At 36.2% G+C, this 14624-nt stretch overlaps 1 protein-coding gene across 1 annotated transcript; it reads left to right on the forward strand.

Annotated features, from left to right (window-relative positions):
- The first annotated feature begins 656 nt into the window (after positions 1 to 656).
- On the forward strand, positions 657 to 4359 carry LOC141832610 (monodehydroascorbate reductase 2, peroxisomal-like). Its single transcript, XM_074720086.1, has 7 exons — positions 657 to 776; positions 1081 to 1132; positions 1952 to 2032; positions 3010 to 3128; positions 3208 to 3427; positions 3502 to 3620; positions 3682 to 4359. The coding sequence occupies exons 1-7, from the start codon at positions 657 to 659 to the stop codon at positions 4357 to 4359; spliced, it is 1389 nt and encodes a 462-aa protein (XP_074576187.1).
- The last annotated feature ends 10265 nt before the right edge of the window (positions 4360 to 14624 follow it).

The raw sequence follows: 14624 nt of genomic DNA on the forward strand, positions 1-14624 counted from the left end.
ATCGCTATATGTTAGAGTAGTTTTAACTAAGCTTCTTGATTTATTTCTTTATAAATAGTCATGGGATAGATCGTATGAGACCGTTAAAATGGCGAATTCCATCTTTTATATAAGAGTAATTTTAACTAAAATTACTATATGAATAAAAATATTTTTTTAAATAAAATATCATTCTTAATAATAATTAAAAAAATGAAGGATGTCCTTTTAATTTTCATCCCAAATTTATTATAAATATTTAGGTGAAATTGTAAAAAAATCTTAGACAAGGTAATTCTTGAATTATAATCCATTTACTGATAGTGATGCTGCATTATTTAGGAATTGATTATAATCTGAATCAAATAAGATTATCATTAATAATCTTAATAAATAATTAAAATTATCAATAATAATCCTAAATCAAACAACGTTCTCTAAAGGTTATTTTAAAATTTTGAAGGATAGTTTTTGAAATGAAATAAAAAAGTTTGAAGGGTAAAATGAAAAACAGACTTAAGGGACAAAATTGTTCAAATATCACAAGCAATTCTTTTCTTTGGAGTGTCTCCGTCTCTCTAATTCGATTTCTCTCCTCTATTTAGTTCCATTGGCTTCCTCATCGGAGGAGCAAGCGACGGGAAGAGAGGGAGAAAGAGAGAGAGAGAGAGCTACGGATGGGTCGAGACTTCGTCTACGTCATACTTGGCGGCGGCGTCGCTGCTGGCTACGCCGCCCTCGAGTTCGTGCGCAGGGGCGTCGGCCGCGGCGAACTCTGCATCATCTCCGAAGAATCAGTAAGTCTTCGATACCCTTTTCTGCTCGGAAATGCCTTGCTGTCCGGATTCATGGCGCTTCTATAGTCGTTCTTGCTCCGCCTTGCTTTTGTGATTTCCGCACGAGCTAGCATTCATCGAATTTATCGAAAATTCGAGATGGGAATCTGCTTCTTGCCTATGCCTAAAAATTTGAAATTTTGTATTAATGAATTGAGAATTAGAAGTTCCTCGCTTTTACGGGAAATCAGCATGACAATTTAGCATTTATCATGAATTCGAGTTGGAGAGCTAATAATTAAAAAACTGATGAATTGTTGCGCAGGTTCCTCCTTATGAAAGGCCTGCATTGAGCAAAGGATACTTACTTCCAGAAGGTATGTGTTAATTTTCCATCGTACGTAATTTTTGGATCGGGGTTTTACAGTTAGAAATGCAGTTCGTGGAGCTAGCAATTGGCAATTTTACAGTAAGTTTTGACCATTTTCAGCTAAATGATAAGCATGATGGTTCATCTCATTCATACTTGCTCAATCAACTACAAGATTGAGTGTTATTCAAATGCTTTCAAAGTGTTTCACTAAGGAAGTTGCGAATCTAAGTGGGGCGAATGGCAACACACATCTTTGTTCTTGCATATTCTTGTGCGCAGGCTTCAAATGCTACTAACTCACTTCAGATGGCATCATATATCTCTGATAGTCCCATTATTTCCCTTTCCAATTTGCTGTTTCTTACTGAATAACCAGTCAGAATTTAGAAGAAGAAAACACCAGTCATCTATCTCATTTAATGAACAGGCCCAATCATGTCAAATCCTCTTGATGATTCTTGCTCACATATTATCTTGTGTAACTGATTTGTAATGTCCATAAACGCTTCAATGCACACAAATGTACTCTTGTTTGAACACATTTAAGCACATATACTTGTAAATTGACTATGGCAGTATTTTTTTTTTTTCACTTTTTCATCATATATAAAGCATTAATAATGAAACAGATCGACATCATAAATGTTTTGATAAATTCTTATCCATAAACATGAAACACTGTCATCAAAATAGTTAGAGGCTTTTGCACATCAGCCTGAATAATTTTGCTATGAACAAATCATTTATAATTTTCTATTTACCTTTGAGTTATATGCTAAAGCAATATACACACGTGATTAGGATTATATAATTTTTCTTGCAGCCCCTGCACGCCTGCCTACATTTTATACTTGTTTAGGTGCTAATGATGAGCAATTGTCACCAGCATGGTATCAAGAGCATGGTAAAATACTCTTCTCTAATTTTACCCTTTTAGCAGTCCTATACCTTCAGTATAGTCAAGCTTTTGCAAGTTGTGAAAGTATGCCTCCCTGCCATAGCTGAGTTGGTTACGACGTAGCAGAGTTGCAAAAGAACAGAAGAGAAGAAAGTATGACTCCCTGCCATTTCCTTTCTACAAAGCTGACAACTTGCAGTTGTATGGTGGAAAACACTATTATGGAACAATTTAATTTTGTTGTCATAATACCTCACTACTTTGAATGTATCTCCCTGGGATCTAGATCAAAGGGTCATCCATTACTTAATCCAAATGTGCTATTTTTCTTAATTATAAATGATTTTAGAAATTTCTGTCCCTGTTCTGGAATGAATTAGTTGACTTTTCTATTGCATTAAGTTATTTTAAGAAATTCATGCTGAATTGGTGTTAGTCCCATCTAGTGTCATTTCTATAAGGTTACAGAATCTAAATAAATAATAATAATTGACTTATAATTATCCAGAATTAGTGTTTCTTTTCAGCACCTCTCATGTACTTCGAAAGGTGTTATATATTGCAGTCATATAGTTGGTAATTGGGAGTTTTAATTATCCAAATTTTGATTGTAGAAAGAACATTATACTTAGGAAGTGTGAATTATGCATGCTTTTGCTTCCTGTTCTTCTTAGATTAGTATGCCTCTACTCGGATGAAGTGGATTATAAAGTTTCATATTTAACTGTGACTTGTATTCTAGAATTGGGGATGACCTTCAATACTAGGGTCATATCTGCATCTGGAAAAATTACTAGTCTGTTGAAATTTTATCTACTCGTTGAATCAGTCAAACATAGTCATGTAAGTTAACCTTATTCTGCAAATAGATCAAATAGCTCATCATAGAAGATGTCTTTCTGAAGTTGTTTTTCTTTCGTAACAATGATTACAATCTCCTCTTAATTTGTTAATTCCACTGCATAGTTTCATGTTTTGATTAGGCATTGATCTTGTTCTTGGCACTCGAGTAAAGTCTGCTAATGTGAAGCTGAAGCAATTGATCACGACAAATGGTGAAATTATCACTTACAAGATCCTTATAATTGCAACAGGCGCTCGGGTATCGAGTCTATGTCTAGTATTTGAAACACTTCTTTTACTTCCATCATATTGTGCTCAAGCATGACTGCTATCTGCAGGCTCTGAAGCTTGAAAATTTTGGAATAAGTGAATCAGATGCTGAAAACGTTTGCTACTTGCGGAATTTGACTGATGCCAATTGGCTTGTTGACCTAATGCAAAACTACAGAGGAGGGAATGCCGTCGTCATCGGCGGCGGTTACATAGGCATGGAATGTGCTGCAGCTCTAGCTACCAATCGAATGGCAGTAGCCATGGTTTTCCCAGATGCATATTGCAGTGAGTATTGCCACAATATATAATGAGATTCAGATAAGCTTCAGTGATTGATTGTGCCTACAATATTTTGTCAGTGAGCCGTCTTTTTACACCAAAGATTGCAGACTTTTATGAGAATTACTATAAGTCGAAAGGAGTTGCATTCATCAAAAGGAATGCCCTGGCATCATTTGATAATGATTCGGAGCGAATGGTAACACTGACTCTTCTTTTGTCATATTTGTATTTGCTGATCTTATTGCAGACTCTTGTAGGTGGAAGCAGTGATCCTTAAAGATGGTACCCGTCGTCCAGCTGACATAGTTGTGGTGAGCATTGGCATTCGTCCGAATACTGATCTCTTTGAAGATCAACTGCAGCTCGAGAAAGGAGGAATCAAGGTCAATGGCCGAATGCAGAGTAGCGACCCCTCTGTTTATGCCGTCGGCGACGTTGCTGCTTTTCCTGTCAAACTATTCGGCAATGAGATTCGCCGCCACGAGCACGTCGACGCCGCTCGAAAGACTGCAAAACATGCTGTTGCCGCCATCATGACATGCAATGCGGGTGACCTCGACTATCTACCCTTCATTTACTCTAGAGTTTTCGCATTGTCTTGGCAGTTCTACGGAGACAATGTTGGACGAGTCGTCCATTATGGAGATTTTGCGAGTGGGAAGTTTGGTGCTTACTGGATCGACAAGGGTGTTGTTGTCGGAGCTTTCCTTGAGGGCGGGAACAGAGATGACCATGAGGCGATAGCGAAAGTTGTTCGGTCTAAAGCAGCCATGAATGATGTTGCAGAGCTCCAAAGGGCAGGGCTTGAGTTCGCATGGCGTGAGAGCCAGCTTGTCGTGAAGAAGTACTTGCCATATGCTGCCACAGCTGGTGTTGGTGTTGCTTTAGCTCTTTTCATTGCTTATTTTGCTTCTTGGTATGGGAGGAGTTCTTAAGGAAGGGAAGAAGGGGATGATTAAGGATGAATGTGAAAATTAAATGGATTGTAATACAACATTAATAAGTTCACTATTGATACAACATGTAGGGGTGATAAAATCCCCATGATTTATCTCTTTACAAATGACTGAGACTGATTGTGTGGAGGCATTCAGAGTCGCCTTATAACCTTTTGCCACATTATTAATAAAATTTAACTTCAATGTTTTATTAATAATATAATATTATCCTCTAATTCTTAAATTCAATGATAAAATAGCATATGCAATCTGTCCTCTCCTATGTGGGTCAAGTATTTTTGGCATTCGATTCTTCCTATTCTTATAGGCATCATTGATCACATTTATAGCATCTGTAAGTCTTTTATATGGACATCAAAACACTCATTTATGGATGGATATGTACAGCTATAAATATGAGGGTGGATTGAGTTTTCATGATCTACAAATTTGAAATCTTACCCTTCTAACTAAGGTGCTCTAGTGGATATAAGTCAAGGAGGATGCCCTATGGATCAAGTGGGGCGCAACACACCTATTTGAGGAGAGTGGATGTCTACCCTTAGGAGGCGGTGCACTCGAATTCCTCATTGATTAAATAATTATTACATATTTGAGATCTCATCTTATCGGTCGCTAGTGTGAAAGTCTTACATCCAACCCCGTCATGTAGTTACTATTAAGATATTGACATAGAGACATCTTTTGACTAAAAGATAAGTTCACTCCAACGATGATTGAGCCTGCCAGGCAATAGAGCAATGGCTACTCCTATGGTTTTGAGAACGAATGAACTTCCCTAGCTCATTAAGACTTTATCTCGTATCACCAAAAAAAAAAAAGAGAAACCCCAATTTTGATATGAAGGCTTCTAGTTTTTTTATGAAATATAAGCAAGAATAAAGAAATTTGCCATAAAACTCTGATGCATGGTTAACCTCTTCCAGCATTGAGAATTTTCAATCAAGATATTCAAATCTGTCATTTATACTTCTAAATATTCTGAACAACTAGCAGATTTTTCCATTATACTTATGTTAATGGAAGATCCTAGCATTATACTGGTTATACCATTCTCTGACAAGTAATTACTCAGAGAAAAATATGAATCGACACTCAATCCATGAGAGCATCATATGGAACTTGAAACATCTACCCTAAAACTCAAAATACTATGACGGATACAAACCATAACGATCAGGCAGCACTAGACGATTAGTTTACTCACCCCATCTTGAAAAAAGCCGGAGCTTTCCCTCCTCTCTTCCTTGTGCGGCTGGTGGCGGTGCGCAAGAAGACGGCGGACTTCGAGCTTGGAACAAACCCTAACGACGAACCATCGCGCATATCAGGCTATATATAGACAACTTCATGGGCCGTATCGTACAAAGTCACTATTATTTGGGTTGGGCCCAATTAAGGATTGCCTAGGTGGCAAGCTGATGAAATTATATATATTTTTTAAAATACTATTTATAAAATATAATGATAAAAAAAATCAAAAGAAGGCTCTGTTTTTTCATTATAGCACCCCATATAAAAATAATCAAAAGAGCACCTCTATTATTTTAAAAATACCTTTATTCCCCTTTGACTAAAAAACCAATTTTAATATTGATGTTATAACAAAATACCTAATTTAATCAAAATGGTTCAATTCAATAAAACTAATTAAATACTATGAAGCAATTTTGATTAAAAATATATACTATAGAGTTCAAGTAGATTAAATGAATAAAAATATTTTTAAAAATAAAATATCATTTTTAACAATAATTAAAAAATAAAGGATGTCCTTTTAATTTTCATCCCAAATTTATTAGAAATATTTTTATTTCTTGCATAAGTTTTTTTTTAAAAAAATTAATTGTTTTAATGATATTAAATCAGTACAATAGTTGTTTGTTGTATCATAGTTATTGTTCTATTTTTGACATTGAAATTTAACTTAGTTGCTTGTTGTATCATAGTTGTTGGGTGCAATACAATCTCTTTTTGAAGGTTCCATGTACACATTTGTGTTCTTGTGGACTTAAGTTATGTTTGTGTGAATTTTTCATTTTGTATTTGTGTGAAACTAACTTTGCCAAAGAGTAGTGTATGTTAAATAATATTTTGCCATAGACAATATTTATTTTCATGTATTCCTAGTTTGAAATATAAATTTCTAATTGACATTTTTAATTTCTAATCGATTTTTGATTTATTCAATTCGATCGATTCAGTTTTGCTCAAATACTTACCATTATTTGTTAGAGCCTCTCTTGAAGATAATATAAAATTTTAAAATTTATAATATATATTATATTATTAATATTATAATTAATAATTTAATTTAATTTTAAAAATAATTAAATATCAAATTAATTTAGTTGTAAAAAATTATTATAATTGAATTAGAGAAAATATAGTAAATGTTAAAGTAAGTAATGTATTAAAACCTTCAAACAAACAAGATTTTGTCTCATTACCTAGAATTAAATCAAACAACATTAGGTTATGTTTTATTCTTTATAACTTTGAGTGATGTAATTACTTGGTAATCACATACGCACCATAGAGGTTAGCTGAGTTAGTTATGAAAGTAATGATTACTCTCGACGAAAGAAAAATTCCGTGTGGTCAATAGTAACTTCTCATACAATGATAATAGATGTAAGGATGCGTCATGATCAACTGCAATTTTTTGATTTACCTCTTCATAAATGGTCATGAGACCAAAAAGTCTCATAAAATGAAAAACAGACGTAAGGGATAAAATTGTTCAAATATCACAAGCAATTCTTTTCTTTGGAGTGTCTCCGTCTCTCTAATTCGATTTCTCTCCTCTATTTAGTTCCATTGGCTTCCTCATCGGAGGAGCAAGCGACGGGAAGAGAGGGAGAGAGAGAGAGCTGCGGATGGGTCGAGACTGCGTCTACGTCATACTTGGCGGCGGCGTCGCTGCTGGCTACGCCGCCCTCGAGTTCGTGCGCAGGGGTGTCGGCCGTGGCGAACTCTGCATCGTCTCCGAAGAATCAGTAAGTCTTCGATCCCCTTTTCTGCTCGGAAATGCCTTGCTGTCCGGATTCTTGTCGCTTCTATAGTCGTTCTTTCTCCGCTTTGCTTTTGTGATTTCCGCACCAGCATTCATCGAATTTATCGAAAATTCGACATGGGAATCTGCTTCTTGCCTATGCCTAAAAATTTGAAATTTTGTCTTAATAAATTGAGAATTAGAAGTTCCTCGCTTTTACGGGCAATCAGCATTCAAGTTGGAGAGCTAATAATTAAAAAATTGATGAATTGTTGCACAGGTTGCTCCTTACGAAAGGCCTGCATTGAGCAAAGGATACTTACTTCCAGAAGGTATGTGTTAATTTTCCATCGTACGTAATTTTTGGATCGGGGTTTTACAGTTAGAAATGCAGTTTGTGGAGCTAGTAATTGGCAAATTTACAGTAAGTTTTGACCATTTTCAGCTAAATGATAAGCATGATAGTTCATCTCATTCATACTTGCTCAATCAACTACAAGATTGGGTACGAATCTAAGTGGGGCAAATGACAACATACATCTTTGTTCTTGCATCTTCTTGTGCGCAAGCTTAAAATGCTAGTAACTCACTTCAGATGGCATCATATATCTCTGATAGTCCCATTATTTCCCTTTCCAATTTGCTGTTTCTTACTGAATAACCAGTCAGAATTTAGAAGAAGAATACACCAGTCATCTATCTCATTTAATGAACAGGCCCAATCATGTCAAATCCTCTTAATGATTCTTGCTCACATATTATCTTGTGTAACTGATTTGTAATGTCCATAAACGCTTCAATGCACACAAATGTACTCTTGTTTGAACACATTTAAGCACATATACTTGTAAATTGACTATGGCAGTATTGTTTTTCACTTTTTCATCATATATAAAGCATTAATAATGAAACAGATCGACATCATAACTATTTTGATAAATTCTTATCCATAAACATGAAACACTGTCATCAAAATAGTTATAGAGGCTTTTGCACGAGCCTGAATAATTTTGCTATGAACAAATCATTTATAATTTTCTATTTACCTTTGAGTTATATGCTAAAGCAATATACATACGTGATTAGGATTAACCCAATAACTAAACCTAGTAAAACCCCAAATCTAGTTGAACCAACTCAGTGCACACATCCCAAGGTGCTAGGTTAGCTCGAGAGATAAGTTGGCTACCACAATTTGGCCACGGGCACCGACCTCATCTCCATCTCGATCTCGAGTGCCGATCTCTACAACATCTTGGTCACAGGCTTGATCTCATCTCGGACTCGGTCTCGAGAGCTGACTCCACCTATGACTCAACCATAGTCGCCAAACTTAGACATCGACCTCATCTCCGACTTACCTAATACGTCAATCTCAACTTGGATTTAGTTGTTGACCTCAACCTTAACTCAGCCTCAACTACGAATCTCAACCTCGACTCGGCCTTAGCTGCTGACCTCAACCTCAACTTGACCTTAGTTGCCGATCTCAACCTTAACTCGAGCTTAATTGCCGACCTCATTGTCGACTCGGCCTCAGTTACCGACCTCAGTCTAGACTCAATCTCAGTTGTTAACCTCAGCCTAGACTCGACCTTTGTCGCCAACCTTAGCCTCAACTTGGTCTCAATTGCCGACCTAATCTTCAGCTCGATCTCGAGAGTCACATTAGTCTACCATCTAGGTCATCCAACATCGACCTCACCTGGTTCAGGCCTACCTGACTGCTTCATTCATAGAACAGTTTCCTTCAGAAAATGGGAAAAATAGAAGCGTGTATCGCGGAGCAGGCGATACACGAAAGTGCATATTTCGAAACATGTCTTAAATAGAGACGCACATTCTGGAGAACAAGTACATTAACAACTCTTTTGTGGGCACAGGTACGCGAACACGCAAACTCTAATTTTCCTTAGCCACTTCTCTTGCAAAAAAGCTTGTCTTAATCGTCGGAATGGCCTGTCAGGATCCATCTCCGGTGTCATTCTAACTGTCTTGTGGAGTATTTTTCAAATTCTTTCATCTTTCGTCAGCCAGTTCGTTGACTAGTAATTTGATCATCCACGATTGTAACAAACACTATATAAAGACGAATAATTTATATCAAGTATAATATATATTTATTTATAAAATATTATTTTAAGATATTTTTTTCGTCCATGGATTTAGGGTAACATTTTAGATAAAATTAATATTGATATATGTTAAAAAGAGTAGAAAGTGAGATGTAATCAAAAATTTTTTTAAAAAAAAATTCATCTTGAGCATCGTAACCCTAAAAGATTTCTTACTAACTTTTTCACATCTTTGTGAGTTTGAATGACTTTTTTTTACAACGAATAGTTAAAATTGATGACAATTCACACACTAAAAGTACATATAAAGAATAAAAATTAAAGGGTATTTGAAGATGAAAAATAATATAAACATTGATTTATTATTAGATTTGGTCAATTAGAGCAAATCTAAATAATAGTGAGAACCTATTCAGTTTTTCTTTAATGTATTTGATGTTAGTACCGATGGAATTAAAATATCTTCACAATGGTATGATATTGTCCACTTTAGGCCTAAGCCCTCATGGCTTTGTTCTTGGGCTCTCCCAAAAGGCCTCATACCAATAGAAATATTTTCCATCCTTTTAACTCCATGATCTTTTCCATGTACTTTAGATGTAGGACTATGTTTGCACCCTTGCAACCCAACAATCCCCCCTCAAACAAAGGATCACAGGCCCCCCAACGTCGTTTTTGATGTCTGAATCCTCGACCCACCAGGACTTTTTGCCCCTCGGTCCATCCGACCTACTAGGACTTTCCACCTAGTCGCAACTAGGACTTTTTGCCCCTCAGTCCACCCGACCTACTAGGACTTCTCACCTGGTGTCTGGTCCTCTTGATTTAGACACGGGAGTACCCATTTCCTTTGTTTAAGGTTCAAACCACATAATTAGATCTGGATCATGACTCATCCGGCGGTTAGTCCGATGAAGAGCGGTCTCGCTCTGATACCACTTGTTAGTACCGATGGAATCAAAATATCTCCACAATGATATGATATTGTCCACTTTGGGCCTAAGCCCTCATAGCTTTGTTCTTGGGCTCTCCCCAAAATGTCTCATACCAATGGAGATACTTTCCATCCTTTTAACTTCATGATCTTTTCCATATACTTTAGATGTGGGACTATGCTTACACCCTTGCAACCCAACATTTGATCCAGTTGAGATCGAGTCATGGACTGACTCTTGAGGGCTTTGGACAGGTCACCATATATAGATTGGACAAGGGTTGAGTCATCTCTAGTCAGGTACTTCCTAATTATCGGGTCAACAATTTACTTGGTTGGTGAGTGATCGGACACCCTTTGGGTAAATTAATGAGAATCAGGGATTGTCTATTGCCAACCTAAGGTAAAGAAGGATGATTCCCCGAAAGGACATTTGGCTCGAGCAAATATCAACGAAAAAGCAATTGTCAAGCGAGCAAACAGCAAGTAGCTTTAAAAGGGGGTCAAGGCGGACCAGGATGAAATCCCTTTGATGCTTAAGTCAAGCACAAAGAAGAAGACAGAAGAACTATAGAGAAAATGAAGTCGCTAGCTAGTAACCAATAATCTCATGTACCTACGCTCATCTATATGGGCACTCTTTTACACTAGCCTAGGGAGAGTGAGAGGATTTTAACGTGCACACGGCGCACGAACCGTAGTTAGATGACTCTGCTTTTAGGTTCATCAGCTTGATCCTGAACCTAATATTGGATCGGATCTACGTAGCTCTGTGTTGAACGAGTCCTACTCCTACCATGTGGCCCTTACTATCTTCACCACATCAATATTCTTCTTAATCCCTCTGCTTAGAGGATTAAATTTGTTAGTGACAAATTATTGCATCATTTATTTGTTGATTTATCTCCCAAATACATAGATGTATGAGGTTTTAGCATAGTATATGTCAAAATATATAATAAATTTTACATATTTTATTTTTTTTTTTTTTTTTGTTTCATTATTATAAAGAAGATCTCACGCTGTTGATCCAGCTCAGCTCTCCTTCATGCTCAATCCAAGTCAGACTATAGTTAGATGACTCCGCCTTTAGGTCCATCAGAACTTGGCATTAGGTCGGATCTACGCCTGCCATGTGGCTCCTACTATCTTCACCCCCATCAATATTCTTTTCGATCCCTCCACTTAAAGAATTAAATTTGTAAGTGACAAATTCTTGCAACATTTATTAGTTGATTTATCTTCCAAATACATAGATGTCTTTGATTTTAGCATGTATGTATGTCAAAATATATAATAAATTTTACATTTTTTATTTCATTATCATATGAAGAAGATATACTTTGTATAAAGTTTCTTCATCTCTTGAAAAAAGATATATTGTGGGATTTAGAGAGAGTGATTGGATAAAAACAAGGTGGAGTAGAATTTGAGGTTCTAACCATATAAAAAACCTCCTTGTTAGCATTGTTTATGCTTAAATTTATTTGTACTCTATTTTGGCCATGGATGTTATTTTCACAAAAATAAAGACATGTGTATGACTCACATGAATTGACGAGTTTATTTGACCTTTCACCTACCTACAAGAGAAAGAAATACTTTGAATTTATAAGTGACGTGCTATTCATCCCCTTTAACTCTTGATCATGTATCACATAATCCTAACAAAGCTCTTAATGCAATTTGTTTTTCTACTTGTTTGTAAAATTTAAATGTTGTTGTTCATAGAAAGGTTCAACATGTCGTTATGAACTTGTCAATTCTTTTTAAGAAAATAAGTTCATTCAAGGACTTTGCATCCACATACTGTTGATGATCAGTTCTAAACTCATGTTGCATTATCATTATTATTCAACATGGACAGGATTTTTCTATTAAGTGTTTTCACAATCGTAGTACATCTAATAATACACCTTCCTAATGAGAGGTGACACTTGGTGGCCCCATCATTTATCGATGGATGTAACCTATAGAAAATGATATAAAATTGTTTCAATTGGCACAAAGAAACATTGAAATTTTAGATCCCACTCACTAGTTGGAAAAAGTGAATGAAAAAATAAATTCTAAATGAATGAGAGTTTAATCTTACCTGAGAGTTTTAGTACAACATAATTGATTTATACTAAATTATAACTTTTAGTGTTATAAATATATATAGATGAGAGATTCTGCAAGAGATATAAATCTATGATCTAAATTGTACTAAATATGGTTGATTCAAACGCGACCTATATTCATCGAATATCAGATCGATCGAGATAAAAAATGTCCAAGTAAACTAGTCAATGTTCTGCCTCATAGATCATTTTTTTTTCTACATGATGTTAATGGTAACTTGAAATCACTTGGATGGTAAAGACTGTTCATTGATGGTCAATGGGTAGAGATAGTGAATAATTATTACTCGATCATTAATTGGTATGTTTAATACTACCAAGATAGCGAGTTTATATAAGGAGGCTCCTACCTTGGACAGAAGGAGAGTGCATAGAACACACGGTGAAGAGTTCATCAAACTCCTTCTCCCACATTCTCCACCTCCCTACTAAGCAACCCTGCTTGACAACTCTTTATTTTTTCGATAATAACATTTGAGTACAGATCAGTTTGTCACAAGTAGTATTTGCTTGATTGTAAATGTGATTGAATCATTCTATCTTTGAAAATAAACATCTGTGTGAACTTCTAAGCATCGTTGAAGAAGGAACAAATCTATTTTAAGGAAACTACATCTAACACAGAACTTGGCAGCACTCAGCGCACCTCCCTTGTCGACAATCTTGCTTCCTACCTGGTAGCCTAGTCTGCTCGACAGCCTTACCTCCCAGTCCAACAATCATGCTTCCTGCTTGGCAACCTAGCTTGCTCGGCGACCTTGCCTTTCCGCTCGGCTCCTCCCTGCCTAGCCTCCTGGCTCGACAATTCGATGGCTATGCTCAGCCTCCCTTTCGGCAGCTTCCTGCCCAACCTCCCGGCTCAGCAATTCAGGAGCTCTCTACTTAGCCACTCACTCAATAGCTCCCTACTTGATCTTTTACTTGGCAACTCCCTGCCTGACCTCTCAGCACTTGAAATTAGGCCTCCTTGCTCTACCTCCTGATTCGACCACTTGGTCACTTGGCTTCTTGAGATACTGCCCACTAGCAGCTCAACAGATTGGTCGCTCAACTACTTAGACCACTCCACCCACTCAGCACTCAAGTCTCAAGTCACTTGATCTTCTCTGACAACTCTGCCTTCCTTGGCAACTTGACTTTCTCTGATAACTTGATCTTTCTGATAGCTAAACTCAGCCTTCTCTCTTCTCTGATAGCTCAGTCCACCTAGCATGACAACTCGATTTTTCAACTTGGCCTTCTCGACTTGGAGTTCAAGTCAATCTCGACAAACCAAATAAGTATAAATTTAAATTCAGTATTATCATTGTATTTATCTCCGACAATAATCTTAAAAAGAATAAGATTGTTTAACAATATGTTCATGCCCAATGGACATATATTGGGTAAAGTTCATGCTGAAAAACTTAACCTCATTTCATGCATTTTCACAAGCACATCGGTGTGACCTACTACATGGTAAAATTCTAGATCCATATGGAAGATATATCATGCAATTATTTATTTCATTAAGTCTTGCACTACTATTCCAATAAATGAGACTAGTGAAAACGATTTGTACATCTTTTTTATTGGTGAACAACGTCATGTTCACGTACCATATAATAAACCCTAGCTCCCAAATTAAGTCACAATGAGTAGCTGAAAAGTTTACATCATGATTGTTGGAGAAGGTAGATTTAATTCAAGAAATGTTGATAGCCTTCTTTGAATTTCCATTTCACATAGTTCAATCATGATAGAATATTCCCATGTTGAATTAAGTTCATAAAAAGAGTCTAAACAACCACCAAAAACTCAAAACTACAATCTGATTGTTGCATATGATAAAATATGAATAATAATATCTAAATGTATTGTTTTTTTGTTAATCTAGGTATCTCAGTTAGCGTCCAACTAGTCCTGAAGGTGAATGATCTTCTCGCCTGATTCTTCCACCAGATAAATCTAAAGTGCAAATGGATCCTAAAGAAGGATTGATTAGATGAAACCAACAAAGCACTCAATAAAAAAAAATGAATGCTTACTCAATAGAACTCACTCAATAAAACCAACAAAGCACTGATTAGATGAAAGAATATTGAATGTTTACCTCCTAAGAAGGAATGGATATA

The sequence above is a fragment of the Curcuma longa genome, chromosome 7 (genome assembly GCF_044706935.1).
Source record: "Curcuma longa cultivar G26 ecotype Majalengka, Jawa Barat chromosome 7, ITB_CL_G26_1.1, whole genome shotgun sequence".
Classification (NCBI taxonomy): domain Eukaryota; kingdom Viridiplantae; phylum Streptophyta; class Magnoliopsida; order Zingiberales; family Zingiberaceae; genus Curcuma; species Curcuma longa.